The 20928-nt window shown below is 31.8% G+C and overlaps 2 protein-coding genes and 1 pseudogene across 2 annotated transcripts; all 3 read left to right on the top strand.

Annotated features, from left to right (window-relative positions):
* Positions 1-3865: 3865 nt before the first annotated feature.
* Positions 3866-9391, top strand: LOC101268089 (uncharacterized). The gene is given in 17 exon segments (XM_069296030.1): positions 3866-3946; positions 4028-4087; positions 4548-4610; positions 4713-4867; positions 4949-5013; positions 5634-5784; positions 6094-6199; positions 6293-6353; positions 6356-6425; positions 6940-7038; positions 7689-7742; positions 7832-7863; positions 7951-8015; positions 8122-8286; positions 8590-8684; positions 8763-9001; positions 9139-9391. Coding segments are annotated over 16 exon segments (1371 nt in total). The 3' UTR covers positions 8812-9001; positions 9139-9391.
* Positions 9392-13188: 3797 nt separating this feature from the next.
* On the top strand, positions 13189-16264 carry LOC101268373 (protein DETOXIFICATION 16). Its single transcript, XM_004235719.5, has 8 exons — positions 13189-13713; positions 14220-14764; positions 14886-14972; positions 15076-15132; positions 15338-15576; positions 15662-15780; positions 15882-15968; positions 16060-16264. Exons 1-8 carry the CDS (start codon positions 13420-13422, stop codon positions 16117-16119), a joined length of 1488 nt encoding a protein of 495 aa, XP_004235767.1. The 5' UTR covers positions 13189-13419; the 3' UTR covers positions 16120-16264.
* Positions 16265-18210: 1946 nt separating this feature from the next.
* Positions 18211-20614, top strand: LOC101268380 (protein DETOXIFICATION 16-like; annotated as a pseudogene).
* Positions 20615-20928: the final 314 nt, after the last annotated feature.

Here is a 20928-nt window from a genome sequence, read left to right as displayed (position 1 = left end):
TTTATCTCTCATTTTCCATGATAGCAATGTCTAATTTCTTTACAAAACGTAAAATTAAGAAAAAGGTGAAATTAGACAAAAATAATAATAAAATGTCGAATTTCACCTTTTTTCTTAATTTTACTTTTGGTAAAGATAAATCACTTATTTTTTTCTCATATTCTTTGTCACCATGGTCGATGGTGTATGTATACACACTTACATGAAACTGTTATTAATAATAATGTACATAGAGCCAAAATAAATCCTGACAAATGCAATAATTAAGAATGAAATACACACTAGTATTGATGACACAAAAATATTCCGTTAAAAAATAATAAAGAAATCATCATATAAAATAAATATTGTAAAGTTATAATGAAAATGATCATAATTTAAAAGTACTAAATCATGCTAAAATAAGTTTAATAAGTATTAGTTACATTAGAAAATTAAAATTACATTATATATTTTAATAATGTAAAAGTAAAGAACAAATACTCAATATTATTATCATTCTTAGTGTTAAATTGATTTCTTCTTGTATTAATATTAATTTGATTTTGATTTTAGTTTTAATATAATTATCAATTTCTATGAACTATAATCTTTTAATGGACCATTTCGAATTCTAAGTTTTAAACTTGAAATAATATACTATTAAAAGATAAAACTGTGAAATACTATAAGAAATATTTTAAAATTATATAAAAGTAAAAGTTTTTATGTATAAAATAAATTTTAAAATAACATATATAATGTCGGATTGTTTTTTTTTAGTTAAAATCAAATCATCTCAAAATATTGTCAATTTTTTTTTCAATAACAGATAAAATTACTAGTTAATTTTTTTTCCGAATCGACTCAATTTGCGATTTAGTTTAATTTTCGATTCAATTTCGCATGACTAACGATTAGATAATGAACATTGTTGAGAGCAATACTTAGCGAAGGTAGACTTTGAATTTTTAAGCTCTAAATCTTTTTTTTTTAATTTCTTGGGTTTTACATATTTTTTTATACGTATATAATATAAATGAATCTTATATAGTAATATATATAAAAACTAAAATTCTATCAAACTAAGGCTAACTTCGTCCCTACATGAGCTCGGTACGTAGATTATATAATAAATAAATAATAGGTTAATCTGCCCCAAAGCATTTAAAACCTAGTAATTTCATCATAGTAAATGTTGATTAATTAAGTACATTTTTATCCCTTTTGTTTGTATTTATATATATTCCTTCTTTTAAAAGAGAACGATTTTTTTTTAGTCTGTTAAAAAAAAATGATTTTTTTGTAACAAATTTTTACGAGGTATATTTAAGGTCACAAAATTAAAGTAAAATTTTATATATTTGATATAACTTTAGTTTAGAATCACGTGATCAAAAAAAATATTATTTTCTTAAACTGCATGTTAAGTCAAATTAAACTTTTCTCGTGAAACGGAGGAAGCATATCAAGTGCAAGAATAAACGATTGATAATCTAACTTAATATATTTTTGGATTGTGGTACATTAATTGAAGTATTTTATGCTTAATTAAAGGCTTTGGATATAAATTTTTGGTATGAAAAAAAATATGTTAAGAGTGTTATTCCTAAATAAGCCTTGTAGAGCGCAATCTAAATTTAATCAAAATTTTAATATAAACTCTGAACACCGAATAAAAAAAAAAAGCTATGTTTTTCGTCCAAACTTTTATGTGTGGAAATATCACATCCACGTCTTCTTAATTTAACCACATCAGTTGTTTCGTTCTGCAATTTTATTATTTTACGTAATATATTATTAATTAATTGAGCGTTATTAGCCAGTTTAGTAAAGTTGTGTAATTCAAAACATTTTCAGGACCATATTGTAGCTAGCTTGGTCAGCATATTTATGAAAGCCATGACTTCACCTAATATTCGAAAAAACCTACTATTATATATGTGTCCTCCTCATCTTAAATATTGACTAATGATTACTATAGTCTGTACTTCATTTTATTGTTAAAATCCAATATTGAGTTTAACTCAAGTAAAAAAATTAGTTTATATGTTAAGATTGATTCAAAATCGTAAAACAATATGACTCATTCGGTCATCTCAATTATAATATTTTAACATGACTTACCAATCTAACGTGTGTATTTTTATTTTTAAAAAAATTAAAATATTCAAATGGAAATGAAGGCATCTTTTTGTTTTTTTCATATTAACAACATTTAACGATAATTAGGATTAAAATAATCAAATTCAATTTTATTAATCTGTTAATATTAAAAATAAATTCAGATTTTTAAAATATAATTTTGACAAATAATATGAAATCGAGCTAGGATTAAATATGGTTAGGCTTAGTACTGTTGTAACAATTTCAGCCCTAATTATGCATGCTATTGTCCAAAATTGCATTCAATACATTTACGTTTACAAATTTATAGATGAGCTGGTTCGTTTAAAGTTTTTTGGGAAAGCATATATAGCAAAATTGATCGTCGCATTTAAATCAATTAGGAAGTGTTAAATGACTAGAAAATTTGGCTAGAATTTGTCCAGAAAAATAAAAAATTATATGGAGTAATATTTTTTGTTTTAAAATAAATTTATCTTTTTCTTTTTTATTTTTTTAGTTCAAATGTATTAAAGTTAATTAAAAGGATAAAAATAAAATAACATAGATAAATATTATTCTGATCAAATTTTCAGCCAACAAAATTTTTCTTAACCAGAAAATAACCACATAAATATATTTTTTGACAAAATATCATCGTGATTCATAACCAAAATTTGACTAAAATAATTATAATCGTAATTAATTTTTTTTCAAGTACATCGATAGAGACGTGCCTATTTCATCACTAACGTCTTTTATTATAAGAGAAAAATGAAAATTTACCTTTGTATCTTAAGTCTCCTTGAGAATATTTAAAGGTGCAAGTTGGGTAACTTTTTCGTACTAGGTTATTAAGAATTGGATCATTGATAATTGATCATCAATATGGCCATGTGAAGCCTAGCTTCGACCTCGTGAGTTTATATAATGTGCATGTTGCTGAATTTTTCTTCCAAAGTGATTTCAGTTTGTGATCAGTTTAGTACAATATTTATATTTTGATCCAACTTGTAGTCAATTGAACAAAATAGGTTGGATGAAGTTGTTTAGTATCAAATTTCCTTATTCTTTGCTGTAAAAACACGACATAATAAAAGATCAAACAAGTAAAAGACATTAAAAAAATAAATTAATACAGCTAATATATGTGTTTGAATTGTTTATGTTTATTCAATAACTTTTTCACGGGTAAAATACAGAACCCAAACCCAAATACCTAATTCTTAAGCTTGAAACTTGTTCTCTAAAATATATATATATATAGTTGCCAACTTTGGTTTAAACTTGTTCGCTATTAAAATACACTTTCCAGGTCTCTGCATTTCGCTCCTCTAACGGAATCCTTTTCTATTCAGCTTACCGCCATGGGTACGTTCTCTATGAATTCTTCGATCTTCCTTTGTTAATCGGCCTAGGGTTTACTATTTTACATGTTCAATTTCGATTCGAACTTGCTTATTTTCTGTGAAATTTTGGATGTTCCATTTCGATAAGTAAACTTAATAAGTTGCCTTAGGTTAAGAAGTTCGGAAATGCGCTCTATCTACATAATAGGCAAAATTATAGCTACGTATTTGTGTATTTTAATTACAGTAGTGATTATATCTACAGAAATTAGGATTTATCTATGGATGATTATTACTCATGATATTATTGCGAAGGATTTTGGTGGATTAATAGATTGGTGAAAGTTTTGGTTGTTTACGTGATAGATAATGCTGAAGAAGACATCAGCTTTAAACAGAGATGTACTTTTTTGTTAGATTTTTGGTGCAATATGGTTATTGAACATGATGTTGAGGGAATGCTAGGCACAACACGGAAATTACACAACCTGTTATTATTCCTGATGCACTGGGTTAGTGCATAACTTCATTAAATTTCTAGGTGCTTATGAAAGAGCCTTTTCTGTGAAAATTTCTTTCGCCTTCTTGCACAGATTAATTCTCTGCATGCTTGGTTCTTTCATCTGGACTTCCGGAAAGAAAGAGAAATTACAGTAAGGAGCTAGGACATACATTTATGAACAGCGTTTAATACTGATAAATCAAATTTAATGTGATCATTTATGCATGTCTTTCTGATCTTTCAAATGAAATGAGGCTTGATGCCTGTCTTCTATCGTATCTCATGAACTCACTCCAGTTTCTTGTCACAAGGCGGTTAAATCTTCTTCCATTTAGGTTTACTAATTTTGTGATTTTGAGCCTTGGATGCCAATAAATTTGCTGCTTGATTTGAAGGAGAGAAGTTTAGCACATTATTTTTACATGAATGAGGCAGTTCCTTTAAAGAGAGACATCGTTTCAGTTTACTGCTCGTAATTTGAGGACTCAAGTATGATGATTAATGCAACTGTAAAAATAAGTATCCACTTCAATTATGTGTGAGACAATTGTGTAACATGTCATCTGTCAGCTTACATTACGGTTTTTGATTTTTTTTTTCCTTATTACCAGGGTCAGAAGAGTTACACCCCGAATATGATTAGTGGAACATCTCAAGCCAACATAGGTGTATTGGTATGAATGGTTACCTTTTGCCATTGAACTCCATGGGAGTTTATGAATTCTATCTATGGGTTTCGGAAGTGTACACAGATCTTTGATTTGGCTATTCTGAAGGTTATATCCGCTAGAAAGAATGAACTCGAAACTGGATATGAAAGAGGTGGACAAACACGTGAAGATGTTCAACTTGCAACGACGCTAGGAGTTTCTAAGCTCCTTCTTGTTGTAAATAAGATGGATGATCCTACTGTCGTCTGGTCTAAAGAAAGGTCTTCTTCCATCTATGTTTCTGTCAGCCATTTGAAATATTAATTGTTCTAGGTAATATTTCTAAAATTTGTCTTTTGAAGGTATGAAGAGATCCAATGAAAAATGATACCATTCTTAAAATCATCTCAATACAATGTAAAGAAAGGTAAAGAGGATTATCTACTCATAAATTACGTCATTGTTGGCTGAAGTTCTTGTATTTTAATGATCTATGCAACCTATAATCCAAAATGAAACATCTTAGAAAATCTATTTGCTATAGTAGCCAGTAAAATGACCTGGCCTTTTACGATTTTGTACCCTCTCATTAGAGTTTAAAGGTGAAAAGCTGATCTATGTCAAAAATTATCTTGCTTCTAGTGTATAACCAATTCAGAACACTAAAACTTGTTTCCCAATCCATTTCTCCCATAAATCATGGGAAATTTTCAATTTCATGTTGAACATCAAATTATTTGTTGTCAATCTGGCCATTGAAGTAAACATAAAATGATTTTTTAGAAGTCCTCGACATACCTAAGGAAAGAGTGTTTCTCATGCTGCCACTTGTGTTATGAGCATTACAGAAACAATACCTCTTTTTTGTATGATACCTTATAGAAAACCACCTTTTGGTATAATCAAAGGAGAATGCTGATTGTGGAATCTTATTTCCCATCATTCAATTGTATTTCAATCTGTTTCTTTACTTTGTTTAAAATTCCATGTGTTCACAGATGTTTAATTTCTGCACTTGGTTCTGAAAATTTTGTACCTGAGTTGCAGATGTTCAGTTCCTGCCAATCTCTGGTCTCCTAGGTTCAAATATGAAAACTTGGGTGGAGGAAGGAATATGCGAATGGTGGGATGGTCCATGCCTTTTTGAAGCTTTTGATGCGGTAGAAGTTCCTCTGCAAGATCCTGAAGGTCCACTAAGGTACTTCAGTTTTGCTGATCTGCTGGCATCTTCATGTCTCTGTTTTCTCCCTCTGTACTTCCAACTTTCAGCACTCTAGTTATTGATGAAATTGGTTAAGATATTGTATCATTCGTCCTAAATGAGACATATTATTATATATGTGTATTTATGTATGAATATGGTCATTCTTGTGAGAGGGCTCGTCTACTTTTTGTGCCTCATCTTCCATATTTTCTTAACTGGATAGTGAGCAGAACCTTCTGATTTTTGTCCTCCGTATCCCCCTTGTTAGCAGTTGTATGAGTGTTGAATCTCCCTTTCTTGCAGAATTCCTATTATCGACAAATTTAAAGACCCGGGAACTGTTGTTATGGGTAAAACAGAATCTGGGAGCATTTGTGAAGATGATAGTTTGTTGATGATGCCAAATAAGGTCATCTTCTTTTGGAGCTTTTCCACTTTAACTGTATTCAGCTATGTGATATTGAATACTTGGAGGAATTTTCACACATAAGTTTATCTACAGGCTGTTGTGAAAGTACCTGCTCTATTCTTTGATGAAGATAGAGTTAGATACACAGATCCGGGGAAAATGTACGAGTTAGGTTATAAATCGAGGAAGAGGACATTTTGTCTGGTTTTGTCTTGTGCAGTGTTATGTTTTCTTAATATTATCCATAACATGGAATTCACACTCTTTGTTCTGTGTAATATATGTTTGAGATTAGGTTTTATATTGCTAACCAGTTACCTATTTAAGGGAACACTATCCTCTCACAAACATGGAATGTCTCATATACGATAACAGAATCCTTGGAAGGAGAAAAGTGTTGCATTTGGGGTGTGTTGCTATGGAGGAAAACATATGTTTTTCAATTTTTCCATGTTTGGTCAGTCAAAATGTTTTGTAAATATTTTCTGTAGAAAACAAGTTACTTAAAATTAGGAAAAATGATTTCTCCAATGGAAGTATGTAAAACAAGTTTTATTAGTGGCATACCATGTCGATTGTCTCCTCCGCACCCCCAACACCCCTATCACTACTCTACCACCTCCTCCCTCTCCTAACCCTCCACCAAACCCTGTCCCCTCTGACCCTCACTCGACCGCATCTGCCTTATTGTTTGCCTAAATTATGTATAAAATGCATGGATATTTTCTGCTCACTTGCAGAACACCAAAAATATCTCTAGCAAAATATTTTCTCTTCATAGCGGACACCCTTAACCTTTCTGTCAGCCGAGAGCTCGAGGAAGAACTTCCTGTGGAACAGTGTGGCTGGCTTACTGAATAATATCTCCTAGTGAATTTAAGATGACCATTCATTCTAACAGAACTGGACAAAGAGTAAACAATAAAGTTATATGTGGAACCTATGTTGTGTATATGTTGCAGTTCGTCTGACAGTTTCTGTTTAGATGACGTGAAGGGTACAAATAAGACGAAAGAAAGTGATTTTCTTTAGTGTCAGCGTATTTGTTTTTAAATGATGGGATGGTCTTTTAATATTCATTAGTCTTTAACTTGGTGAAAAAAATCTTAGTTTCTTCTTAAGTTGATTCTTAGACAATGATGTCCCCCAAAGTGAGTCCTAGATTTTGGTCTTTTACAGTAGATGTTACAAATGAAATACAAATGAGCTGATTCTACCAATATAAGATCAGGACAAAAATAATACTCTAGTGAACGAGGCAAATGAACAAAAAGCTAATGTAGTGAGCTAATGGAAAAAGACATCTCCTGTTAGCAAGGTTTTGATTAATCACATATACGAGACTCATATTTTGCTTTTGATTTATTCTGGTCCAACATATGAGGAACTGTTGGGAAGTCGTACATAAAATGATCTAATGAGACATTCTTTGCTAATTACAGAATAATTTCTTTCATTTGCCTTGAATAATTTTTTGTTGAGTAAATAGAAGTCATGCAGTTACAGTACTTGATTTGAGGAAAATTACTGATGGTCTTTTGAGGTACCACACTTATTTAGTAAATAATCTGGTTTGAGAATCAATTATAATAAGATTGGAGATATAATACTGATTTAGTGAAATTAATCCAGATATTCATGTACTGTAAAGAGGATATTCATAGGTACTGTACACATGCATGAATCTCCAACTTCGTAATAGATTGTTTTTTCAAGCTTAGATTGATAACTAATAAATTTTACACTTGCAGCAAAGCCCATACCTGCAGTTACTGAGTTTGTTGCAGAGTTACAGATCTTGGAGCTGTTGTTCAATGTATGGGTCAAACGTAAACCTAGCCTTTCATTCACTCTAATTAGCTTCAGAATGCGCAAGTGCATTCATACATCTGTGATTAAATAAACATTGTGTGCTCTCTCAGGCTATTTTTACTGCTGGCTACAAGGCTGTGTTGCATATTCATGTTATTGTTGAGGAATGCGAGATTGTTGAACTGATGCAGCAGATTGATATCAAGAAAAAGAAGTCCATGAAGAAAAAACCTTTGTTTGTGAAGAACGGAGCAATCGTTCTATGTCGTGTTCAGGTTACTTGTCTACTCGAGTAATATGGACATTTGGAATTATCTACAGGGGAGAGCAAAGTAGTTGATGTTTACACAATAATGAAACCGGTCACTTTAGTATTTCTACTATTGTAATTTACCTTTATTTTCACTAGCTTTAAATATTTATGCTTTCCAAAATATGTGCCTAGCCTCAACGTAAAGATAAAATCAGTGATGCTTTACATATGGAATAGTACTAACCGCTTTTACTCTTTCATTTCTGCCTTTTCCATTCTGTTGTATAGTGTGCCAGGTCTTGATCTTCCGAAATAATCATGCCAGGTGAATAATCTGATTTGTATCGAGAAGTTCTCTGATTTTCCACCACTTGGGCGGTTCACTCTTCGCAGTGAAGGAAAAAAGAACCATTTCGCCTTGTAAGCTTGTCATACTTTAATTTACACACTACCTTGCAAAGGGGATCATAAATTCACAATGACTGCCACTATGTGCAGGGAAAACTGTTGCTGTGGGGAAAGTTACCACCCTTCCTACTGTTGCTAATAATGCGTGAACAACATGATAACTGAAAAGGTGAATTTCCTGTTATCTTTTCAGTGTTAATATCTGTTGTAAGTGAGTTTATCTGTCACTTGCCAACTTCTGTCTTTAGAAAACAACATCTCTACCTCCACGAGGCAGGGGTAAGGTCAAGGCCCCTGTACACTCTACCATTCCTAAACTCCACTTATGGGTATGTCGTTGAACTTTGGATTTAAGTGATCAAACATTGTTTTTGTTGAAGTTCTTTTCAATAATACTTGCTTTTTAGGTGTACTTTGAGACTTGATCATTTTGCATGACATTTATTATTTTTTGTACAATGTTCAGAGGAAAGGTCAGTTGAACTTAGATGACAGCAGACACAATTTTTGGTCCTTTGCAGCATTAACCTGGAGCTAAGTTGATGTGATCTGCTATATATGCGCAAACGTTCACCAGTTTAGTCTCTGCCTTCTGTGCTATTGGTTCTGGTATCCGTTATAGTTTTATATTTCCATCTGATCATGGTGCATGTTATTTAATGCTGTGCTGTATGAATCTATTTTGAGTTCGGTAGAGGATAGATCCATTTTACATGCTAGTCGATCTTATATATGCACCAAAAATACCAATAATTGGACCTTTGCTTAATCCTTTTGAAATACAATTGCATTGGTCGCCGTGTATCGCATAGAAAACATCATTTTATATGTATTTGCATAATATTCATACCAGATGAGTTAGCTAGCGTTTATTCGTAGATTTTCAAATATTCTTGACAAATATTATTTGGGTGAAAATTTGACCATGTATGTGTTTGGCCATAATATTTGAGAAATATATTTCACTTTAGAAAAATATGATTTATACCCTAAGTGTTAAAATATCAAAACTAGTCATAAGTTTGTATTACAAGTCAATTGGATCTTTGTTACAACAATAACAAATAGTATTTATGACACTAGAGTAATGTGGTAATTTGGAGTGAGTGCAACAAACATCATTTCATACATCGTGAAGTAGACAAAACACATAACTTTGTTATCTTGAGTCAATTGTTCATCATTTTTATTAGTAATCATCATCATTTAACATTCACCAAATATCTCATCACTACTTTGATCTAACCTAAAAAATTATGTATTACTATGTAAGCAACAACTATAGAGGATGTTTTTGTAATGATAAAAGTTTGAGGTAAAAGTTCAATTTTTAAAAGATTCCAATAATGAGATTTGGCTCTAATACTAGTTTTTTTGTATTTGGGAATATGGGATATTTGTCAAATAATAACAAAGTATATGGACAAACACTATTTGCCAAGCTTTTTTTCAAATATTATTTGGGAAATCTGTGACCAAATGGATATTTGGAGTAGCATCTCAATAACGATTGACATAACGGTCCCAATTTTTTTTTGGAACAGGGGTAGTAATAGTTGCTGTAGTTGTGGTTAATTTGTTGAGGTAACAAAGACTATAATAAAAATGAACATTGACGGTATTTAATTCTTAATTATCGCTACATATGTATTTTTAGCGATAATTGTCACTCTTTGTGTATGTTTTTAATGTTTTTAGCGACATTAGTTCTAATGAAATTTAACTAATACCGGTAAAGACTTTAACATTCTTTATTAGTGTCAATATTTAATGCCGCTAAAAATTATTTTTTTTTATAGTGTGATGATCTACAACTTCACTTTACTGGATTGGTCTGTTTTCAGAAGCTTCTACAATAGGTTTGAAAAACATGTTGTTTGATTTGTGGCACAAGGAACACATTGAAGGTACGAGGATTATAAAAATGTAAAAAGTATAAAGTTCATAATTTATATTAATTATTATTGTTATTCCAAAGTCGTAATCGACCTAGATATCGAAATTGTTGACTCATGATTATCTTAATATATATAAAAAGAGGACGGTTCTCTTTTTTCTATCTGAAATATATGGTAGAGGGAAAAAAAATAGAACTTGAATATTGAGTGTGGAAATTCACATGTATGTTCCAAACAAACATATGAATCATGTCTTATGTGTACAGGAACATTTGTCTTCTTATTTAGCCGACGGCATTTCCTAAGATAAAATATTTCTTTTTTCTCATTTTGTCTAATAATTATTCTTTTCTTTATAAAAAAATATTTCTATGTTTAATTTATCAAATCAAGACATTCAAAATTCAAATATTCCCTGAAATCATATACTCCAAAAACAAACTCCCAAAAGTAAAAAGAAAACGTTGGTAGCGTCTTTTTTTCGTTTTATATTTAATTCCCCTTGAGATTTACGTGGAGAACAGAGTATGAGCCGCCATACTTTCTTGACCATAAGCTTCCACGTTTTTCCTCGCTTATTGGCTGCGTGTTTGAGACTTTATAGAGGCACAAGTAAAAGAGAAGTCTACAGAGTGTATATTTCTATCGCATAAGATAGGCGTGGACATTTGGTAATTTGATTCAATTTGGTTTTATTTTTTTTTTAGTTTTTGTACAACGTGTATTAAATATCGAATTGAATTATTTCGATTTGGTTTATATTATTTTGGTTTGATTTTGTTATTTCGATTTTTTAATGGGTCTGTTTAGTGGGCTTTTTAAAATTTAAAAATTCATAAATTTTTTTGTTTGATTTTTCAGCTTCATGGGCTAAAAATAGCTACATTAAAGAAATGTCTTTTACTTTTTAATTTTTTATTTTAAACTATAATATTTATTATTTAACATTAATAATTAATTGATATAATATAAATACTTATTATAATATAATATATTTCGGTAAATCGAAATATCGAATGACACAAAATTACATACCAAAAATCAAACTGAAATATCAAAAAATACAAAAATGTATACCGAATATCAAATCAAAAACCAAACTATCAAAAAGAATTGGTTCGATTTGATATTTCGATTTTTTGGTGTTTATGTCCAACCCTAGCATAAGATTTACAGTAGAAAACTCTAAGTGAAAAAAAGGAGAAATTTGTGAGCTATATAAGAAGAAAATTGATTTGATTTATAAGCTGATTAAACTGAGTTATCAATCTTTTTCATTTGTTTATGTATTTGAAAACATAAAAAATATTTATAAGCTAAAACAGGGCAAAACTAAAATCATAAGTCGGTCATCAATTAATCGAATCGAACTAAATAAATTTATTTTATATGAGAAAGTTTGACTCGATACGGAGTTCAATAAAAAAAAGAAAAAAGACTTATAAAACTTGTGACTCAAAATGAATGATAAAAATTTGTGATTTATAGTTAAAATTGTTACTTAATAGAAAAATGTGTCATTCTTTTTTAAATTTTATTTAAAAAAAGTTTGGGACAAAATGAGTACTTTATATATGTAAAAGTTTTTTTTGAAAAGGTCACAATTACCCTTAGGTTTAATACTTGTATTTGTTTACATTAATTATTGTTAATCCAATGTCACTGTCTTCTAGACATTCAAATCTGCTAATTATTATCTCAAAAGTAATCTGAAACTTGTGCGACAAGGAATAAATGAACCTTGATGTTTTTTGGGGAATGATATACTGAAGGAATTTATGTGCTATAATGTATTTTTCCTTCTAAATATGCTTAACTTTTATTTATTTTTTTTGAATCGAAAAATTATTGATTTATAAAATTATATTAAATATGTTATTATTGTTATAATTTATCTTAATAGCTTTTTGAAAACCGATATTTAAGCTTTAATCTATCTAAAAATAATTATTTAAAAAATATTTTCGTCGAAATTTCTCCATCCTTAATCATATCCTTGCTGTTGGTATTGATGAGTAATATTTTATTTAACTTATATTATCAATTCTTAACAATTTGGATTGATTTGATCAAAAAAAAATTTAAAATATTATTATTGAATTTTGTTGAGCTTCAATAATTTATTTTATTTTTATTAAGAAGACAAAATGGATCAATTGATTTATGAAGATTTAGGATGAATCTACCTATCGGCGATTGTTGGATTGTTATCAGAAAAATGTATTATTAGTGAATCTCTACAATGTGTCATTTTGGCAACCATGAGAAGCATGCTTCCGTTTTCTGGTATGGATATCGCATTTTCCTACGAATTTTCTTGATGACTTCAAAATTTAAACGATGACATCGAAATATCTTATTCGTGCTATTCACATAGTTTTCCTCATGTAAATAACAGTTTTAAATTTTAATTAATTTCAATCTACACAAAAAAAAAAAAAACTCATCAAGAAAACAAGTGTCCCTACCATGTTTTCTATATCAATTTATAAAATAATAAGTAATATATTTTTCTTTTTAGTATATATTTTTTCATATTTTAATAATTCTCAAATTCTAAACCACTTATTCCATCACGATTTTGATGATGATAACAGGAGGCTGCTATAGTTGATATTGTGCCATTCGATAAAATTAATATTGTATTCAAACGCCTAAAACACGGCTTACGACAGGATATTATACTATACTTTCCAAAAATAAATTTTTTGATTTGTAATTTACCGTACGTTATATATATATATATATACAAATGTCAGCATTTATTAACCTACTCCTATTCTTCTTCTTGTACTCTGCCAAACAACCATAAGACTGAAAGGAGGTCCTAAATACAGAGGAGACCAAAAATGGAAGCTGAATATGGAAAATCATCCTCTGTAAAGACTCCATTGATAGATGACCGAGAAAAACAGAGTATTCTCGATGGAGAAAGAAAAAATGGTGGTGGTTTTAGCAAGGAAGAGATTGTTGAGGAAGTGAAGAGACAAGTATGGCTAGCAGGACCTTTAGTGAGCGTTAACCTTTTGCAGTTTTCTTTACAGCTTATAGCCATTATGTTTGTGGGTCATCTTGGAGAATTGCCCCTTTCTGGTGCTTCCATGGCTAACTCCTTCACTTCTGTTACTGGTATCAGTCTATTGGTCAGTAGTTCTTCACCTTCCTTTGCTTTTTTTCTACTTGCTTAACTCAAAAAGATCTGTTTTTGAAGAAACCCATCTTCGTTAGTTACTACTCTATTATAATTTCACGATGATCCAACTTAGTTGTTGCTTATTTTGTCCACTTTTAAATGCCCTAGTTTACCCATTTAGTAAAAGAAGCACTTGATTCAGTGCTGTGATGCATACGCTCTTATCTCTATTAGGCTTAGGCCGGAATGAATTTGTTTTTCGAGCTACGCCACATGGAGCCCCATAAGGGCACGTACCATATAAACTTGAACAATGCCTTTTTACTTTACTCTCCCATTGCGGAGATGGATTTGCACAAGTTGTTATATGCGCCTCATTTTCAGAAGCTTGCTAATTATACTTGACCTGATTTACATTTTCTTAAAAGTTAAAACAATCTTTTACTTTGCTGTTAGTAATCTAGTATAGCTTAGGTAGCCTTCTAATGGAATTTTTTCTTCTCTGTTTCTAAATAGATGGGGATGTCAAGTGCATTGGACACATTTTGTGGACAGTCTTATGGAGCAAAACAGTATCATATGCTTGGCATTCACATGCAGAGAGCTATGATTATACTTTCACTTGTAAGCATACCTCTTGCAGTCATTTGGGCAAACACTGGCCATATTCTCAAGTTTTTAGGCCAAGATCCTAGTATATCTGACGAAGCTGGTCATTATGCCTTGTATTTTATCCCTGGTGTTTTCGCTTACGGCTTGCTCCAATGTGTTGTGAGATTCTTACAAACACAAAGTATTGTCATCCCTATGGTGTTATGTGCTGGAGTTACAACCTTAATCCACATAGTTGTCTGTTGGGTTTTGGTCTTCAAGACTGGACTTGGTGTCAAGGGAGCTGCTCTAGCAAATTCAATCTCTTACTGGCTTAACTTCTTGTTTTTGGCTATTTATATCAAGTTTTCTCCTTCATGTGTGAAAACTTGGACAGGACTGTCGAAAGAAGCTCTGAAGGATATGCTTACTTTCATTAAACTTGCGGTTCCCTCGGCCATCATGGTTTGGTCAGTCTGCATTTCTTGATTTTTCTACAAGTAGCATGAAAATATCCCATATCTCATGTCGCTGAATCATACTTGATTTGTTTATTGATTTTAACCTGTCTACTTTGATGATTGTCAACAGCTTAGAAATGTGGTCGTTTGAGCTAATGGTTCTGCTTTCTGGCCTACTTCCAAATCCACAGCTGGAAACCTCAGTGCTCTCAATCTGGTTAGTACTATGCACCTCTCATTTAGCACAGCATCTTCCCACTGGTTTATCAAGCTGATTTTTCCATTTTCAAGCCTTACTGAATTGCTTCATTGGTTCTTAGTCTTAATACAGCTGCAACAGTTTGGATGATCCCTTTTGGGCTGAGTGGTGCTGTGAGGTTAGTCATCAAAAAATGTATTATTTCACATCAGTTTGTGTTAATTATGAAGTGCAACCTCGCAAAAGATTAGCAGCAGTGATTTACTTGGCATACCTCTGCTAATTATGAAGATTAAAAGATTAACCAAGTTATCTGAAAAAGATGGGAAATGCATTTTTCAGTTCTGTTTCTGTTTCTTAAATCATACTATTGTGCAACGCAGTACACGGGTCTCAAATGAACTAGGAGCAGCTCATCCTCAACTTGCACGTTTGGCGCTGTACGTTGTCTTAACTGTGGCTGTTATGGAGGGGCTTGTGTTAGGATTGGTCATGATATTAATACGTAAAGTATGGGGATATGCATACAGCAACGAAACTGAAGTTGTTAGATACATAGCCATCATGATGCCACTTCTTGCAACATCAAATTTCTTGGATGGCCTTCAATGTGTTCTCTCAGGTTTGCATTTCATATGGTGGCAACAGATTTTGCTACGTCCATATACATGATATTTTGAAACTATATTGTTACATTTCCCATCCAGGTGCTGTAAGAGGATTTGGATGGCAGAAAATTGGGGCAATCATTAACCTTGGATCCTATTATTTGGTGGGAATACCTTGTGCTGTCTTGTTGGCCTTTTATCTTCGCATTGGTGGGAAGGTAAACAACTCAACGTTTACGCTACCTCTTTCATGTATAACTTTTCTTTACTACTTCAATTTGATTAATCTTTACTACCTTTTATTTCGAATTACAAACAGGGATTATGGTTGGGTATTATCTGTGCACTTCTAGTACAAGTGTTGTCTCTTCTTTTCATTACCATACGCACCAACTGGGAAGCAGAAGTAAGCAACTCCCACAATACAATGAATGATTACTTGAGAGTTTCCAGTTTTACTATCTATAGTTAACGAGTTTTCTTCGTTGTATATTTAGGCAAAGAAGGCTCAAGAGAGAGTGGAAGAAACAACATTACCAGTGGAGATAGTGTACTGACGTGAACAAAAGAGATTTTTGACGTATGGTTTAACGTCTAAGAACTCTTAATTCAATTTTGTAGCTCTGATATGTGGCATATTATGGACTAAAAATCAATGGCTTTTACTATCTTAATAAAAGTTTAAGTTACTTCTCCAAATAATTAATTTTGTACGTTTTATTACTCGGAACAAGGAAATACCATATTTTAAACATGTTTATTGAGTTGTTTACAATGTACGTATCCTGTTAGAAAAATATTGAAAGAAATTCACATATAGTGATGTCAGAATTTTATTTATGCTTAACATAAAGTACTAATACAAATTTAAAGTTGGAATTAAAGATCAATGAGCAAAAAATTGTTAGGACTGTGATATATCTCCCTCCATCAACAAACGCAATGACCATGTACAATTCTCAAAATCACAACATTTTGCACCATAATTTAATCAAAGAAAAAAAAAAGGTTTTGGGATATGTATTATAAAGTCTATTTTCTATTCTAATTGGATGCAAATTTATTAGTAATCAATTATTGCTAAAAATAAAATAATTGTGTGACCCTCAATAATTCTTTCCTTTTGTATTGAAACTTACCCTTTTTCACAAATCATACTCTACATTTTTATTTTAAAGAAAAATCTATAATCAATTATTGCTAAAAATAAAATAATAATAGGACCCCTCAAATTTGAAAGGCCAAAGCACTTGCCCTTTTTCTTCTTCTCTCTTTTATTTTTCTCAAAAAAAGAAAGAAGAAAAAACTAGGGGTTGTTTAATAGAGTGTATTAGCAAAATTAATGTATGCATTAATTTTATGTATAAGTAATATCTTGTTTGGTGAATTTTTTCATGTTAGGTATTATTAATGCTTGCATTAGTTATACACTCTATTGTGTATTCGAGACTGTATTACTAATAGCATGAATTTCTAGGTATTACTAATGCAAAGGGATTTAATGCATGCATTAGTATTTTAAAGACACAATTACCCCTCAAAACCCCTTCTGTATCTTTTTCACCATAGTTGTGGAGGATATTTTTTAAATAAATATTTTTGTACAATGCATGAAAAGTGTATTAAAATGTGTGATAAATGCATTATCCATCACTAGAACTTGTACTATATCTTAAATAAATTGTTCTATGTAATATGTATTAAACTTGTATTATAAATGAATTAAAAGTGATCAAGTGAAAAAAAAATGTTATTGCTATAAATGGTAATTTTTTTTAATTATAATATATTTATGTAAGTTACACCAAACCAAATAATGCATAAGAAATATTCGATGTATAATTAATGCAAGTATAACCAAAATAAGCATTACTAATGCAAGTATTGTCAATACACTCTATTTAATATTATTCTTATATACTCTATCAAACGATCCCTAAATAGAGCCTGAAGTGATTGTATGAAATGCAAATTGATTCTTATTTTTCATTGAATCCAACAAACTTGTTTAATCCCACCAAATTTAACTTTAAGGTAAGAGGTAGCTTTCCTTAAAACAATTACTCTATCTAGAGAGGAATATTACCAACTTTCTCCACAATAAATGATTTATTATATGTTATACATGTGAGTTTTATGAATGTCAAAGTTATAATATTCACACGATTCGATTCAGAATTTGACAAATTTATTTATTGATTTGACTCGTTTTAACTCGTTCAAATTTAATGAAATTTGTCCATTTGACATTACAATATCAGTGCAGCTTTTGGATTCCAGAACCTTGAATGTTGGGATGCATTTTGAATGTCCAGGACCGCTGAACTAACATTTTGCATCTTGTTCAGGAAATTCAAAATTTATATATGTACACCAAATGCATAACATCTCCGTTAATCTACTCAGACACAAGATGTAGCTATGCTAACAAACTAACAAACTTGTCCCGATACAACGCATTGCTTATAAAGAATAACAATGTAATTTCGAATATTGTTGTTTCTGATACAACTTGAAAATGGTAATTTCGGAATCAGGGGTGCTTATGTATGTGTTGTAAGAGTACATGTAACCTTTAGTCAATAATGTAATGAAAGAGTAATCTTGGAAAACAAGTATTGTCAACAATTCAATCCTTTACAAGTGAAATGAAACGCAACATACAAGAGAATGCTCTACCTGTTCAGACCATGATGGTGTGTCAGTCCTTTCATCTTTTTAACGCGTCTTCGGGCATTCTTTCTTCTTTCATGACATTGGGCTATAAATATGACTGGATGTGTGGTTGAGAGAGAGAGAGAGAGCAAAAATGGAAGCAGAATATGGAAATTCATCCCCTTTGTGATAGAAAAATAGAATGGTTTTAGCAAGGAAGAGATTGTTGAGGAAGTGAAGAAGCAAATACGGCTAGCAGGACCCTTAACCTTTTGCAGTTCTCATTACAGCTTATATCCATTATGTTTGTTGGTCATCTTGGAGAATTTCCCCTTTCTGGTGCTTCTATGGCGAATTCCTTCACTTCTGTTACTGGTATTAGCCTCTTGGTGAGTAGAATTTGAAACACAACTTTATTAGTCCTTCATGACATCAAAATTTTACGACGTTTAATTAATATATGGTATTGATTCTGATGAAAAAGTTTTCTTCTCTGTTTCCAAATAGATGGGGATGTCAAAGTGCACTAGACACATTTTGTGGACAGTCTTATGGAGCAAAACAGTATCATATGCTTGGCATTCACATGCAGAGAGCTATGATTATACTTTCACTTGTATGCGTACCTCTTGCAGTCATTTGGGCAAACACTGGCTCTATTCTCAAGTTTTAAGGCCAAGATCCTAGTATATCTGATGAAGCTGGTCATTATGCTTTGTATTTAATCCCTGGTGTTTTTCGCTTACGGCTTTTTCCAATGTGTTGTGAGATTATTACAAACACAAAGTATTGTCATCCCTATGGTGTTTGTGCTGGAGTTACAACCTTAATCCACGTCGTTGTCTGTTGGATTTTGGTCTTCAAGACTGGACTTGGTGTCAAAGGAGCTGCTCTAGCAAATTCAATCTCTTACTGGCTTAACTTCTTGTTTTTGGCTCTTTATATCAAGTTTTCTCCTACATGTGCAAAGACTTGGACAGGACTGTCAAAAGAAGCTCTCAAGGATATGTTTGCTTTCGTTAGACTCGCGATTCCCTCTGCCATCATGGTCTGGTCAGTCTACATTTCTTGATTTTTCTACAAGTAGCACGAAAAAAACCAGTATATGTTTACTTGTGGAACCGGTTTATTTGTTGATTTAACTTGTCTACTTTGATGATTATCAACAGCTTAGAAATGTGGTCATTTGAGCTAATGGTTCTGCTTCCTGGCCTCCTTCCGAATCCACAGTTGGAAACCTCAGTGCTCTCAATCTGGTTCGAATTGTGCACCTCTTATTTATCAAGCAAAATTTTCCATTTTCAAGTCTAACTGGTATGCTTCATTGTTTGCTAGTCTTAATACATCTGCAACAGTTTGAATGATCTCTATTGGACTGAGTGGTACTGTGAGGTTAGTCATCAAAAAATGTGTTAATTTGGTTCGTGTCTAACCAAGTGATGAAAAATGAATTTCACAGTTGAAGATGGGAGATGCAAATTCTTATGATCATATATTTGTTCAATGCAGTACACGGATTGCAAATTAACTAGGAGCAGGTCATCCTCAAATTGCACGTTTGGCGTTGCATGTTGTCTTAGCTGTGACTGTTATCAAGGGGATTGTGTTGGGATTGATCATATTATTGCTACGTAACGTATGGGGACATGCTTAAAGCAATGAAACTGAAGTTGTTAGTTACATAGTCACCATGATGCCACTTCTTGCAAGATCAAATTTTATTGATGGCCTTCAATGTGTTCTATCAGGTTCGCACTTATACACGTTACATTTCACATTCAGGTGCTTTATTTGGATGGCAGAAGATTGGGGCAATTGTTAACCTTGGATCCTATTATTTTGTGGGAATTCCTCGTGCTGTCTTGATGGCTTTTGTTCTTCACATCGGAGGGAAGGTAACAGTAACAACTTACTGTTTACGCTATCCATCCGTGCATATAACTTTTCTTCATTACTTCAATGTCATGAAGATTTTGAGTAATATTACCTTCTATTTCCACTTACAAACAGGGTTTATAGTTGGGTATTATTTGTGCACTTCTAGTACAAGTGTTATGTCTTCTGTTTATCACCCTACGCGCAAACTGGGAAGAAGAAGTAAGCAACTCCCACAATACGATGAATGCTACTTGAGACTTTTCAGTTTTCCTATATATAGCTGATGAGTTTTCGTTGTTTATTTAGGCAATGAGGGCTCAAAAGAGAGTGGAAGAAACAACATTACCGGTGGAGATAGTGTGCTGATCAATGTGCACCTTTTATATACAATTGAAATAACAAAAGAAAAGATTTTTACCTGCTATGTGGCATATCTAATATCTTGTTTGGATGGTTGTCAGCCGTCGTGTTGTATTGTATCGTATTATTAGTTTAAATTCTATCTTGTTTTGATTTGTATTTTCTGATTCACAACAAACTTTTTGTCATTCCTCGTTCTCCCCTCTCTTTGGAATCTCGATTGCCACTCCTTTTTTTCATCCCTTTCTCGCTCACTCCACTCACGTTTGTATAAAGCGAGAGAGATTGTATATAGCAATACCAATTCATATTTCTCCGTCCTATACGCTTATAACTATACAAATACAAACCTCCTCATGCCGAATTCTCTTTCACCTTTCTCTCTCCCTTGATAACAGTTATAACATCAGCTCTTGGAAAACAATGATAACAGTTTATGCTCAAATTGGGGATATAACTCATGCCAGAAGTTT

Source organism: Solanum lycopersicum, chromosome 3 (assembly GCF_036512215.1).
Source record: "Solanum lycopersicum chromosome 3, SLM_r2.1".
NCBI classification, from domain to species: domain Eukaryota; kingdom Viridiplantae; phylum Streptophyta; class Magnoliopsida; order Solanales; family Solanaceae; genus Solanum; species Solanum lycopersicum.
Note: the sequence above shows the minus strand (reverse complement) of the source record. Positions and strands in the feature narration are given on the sequence as shown.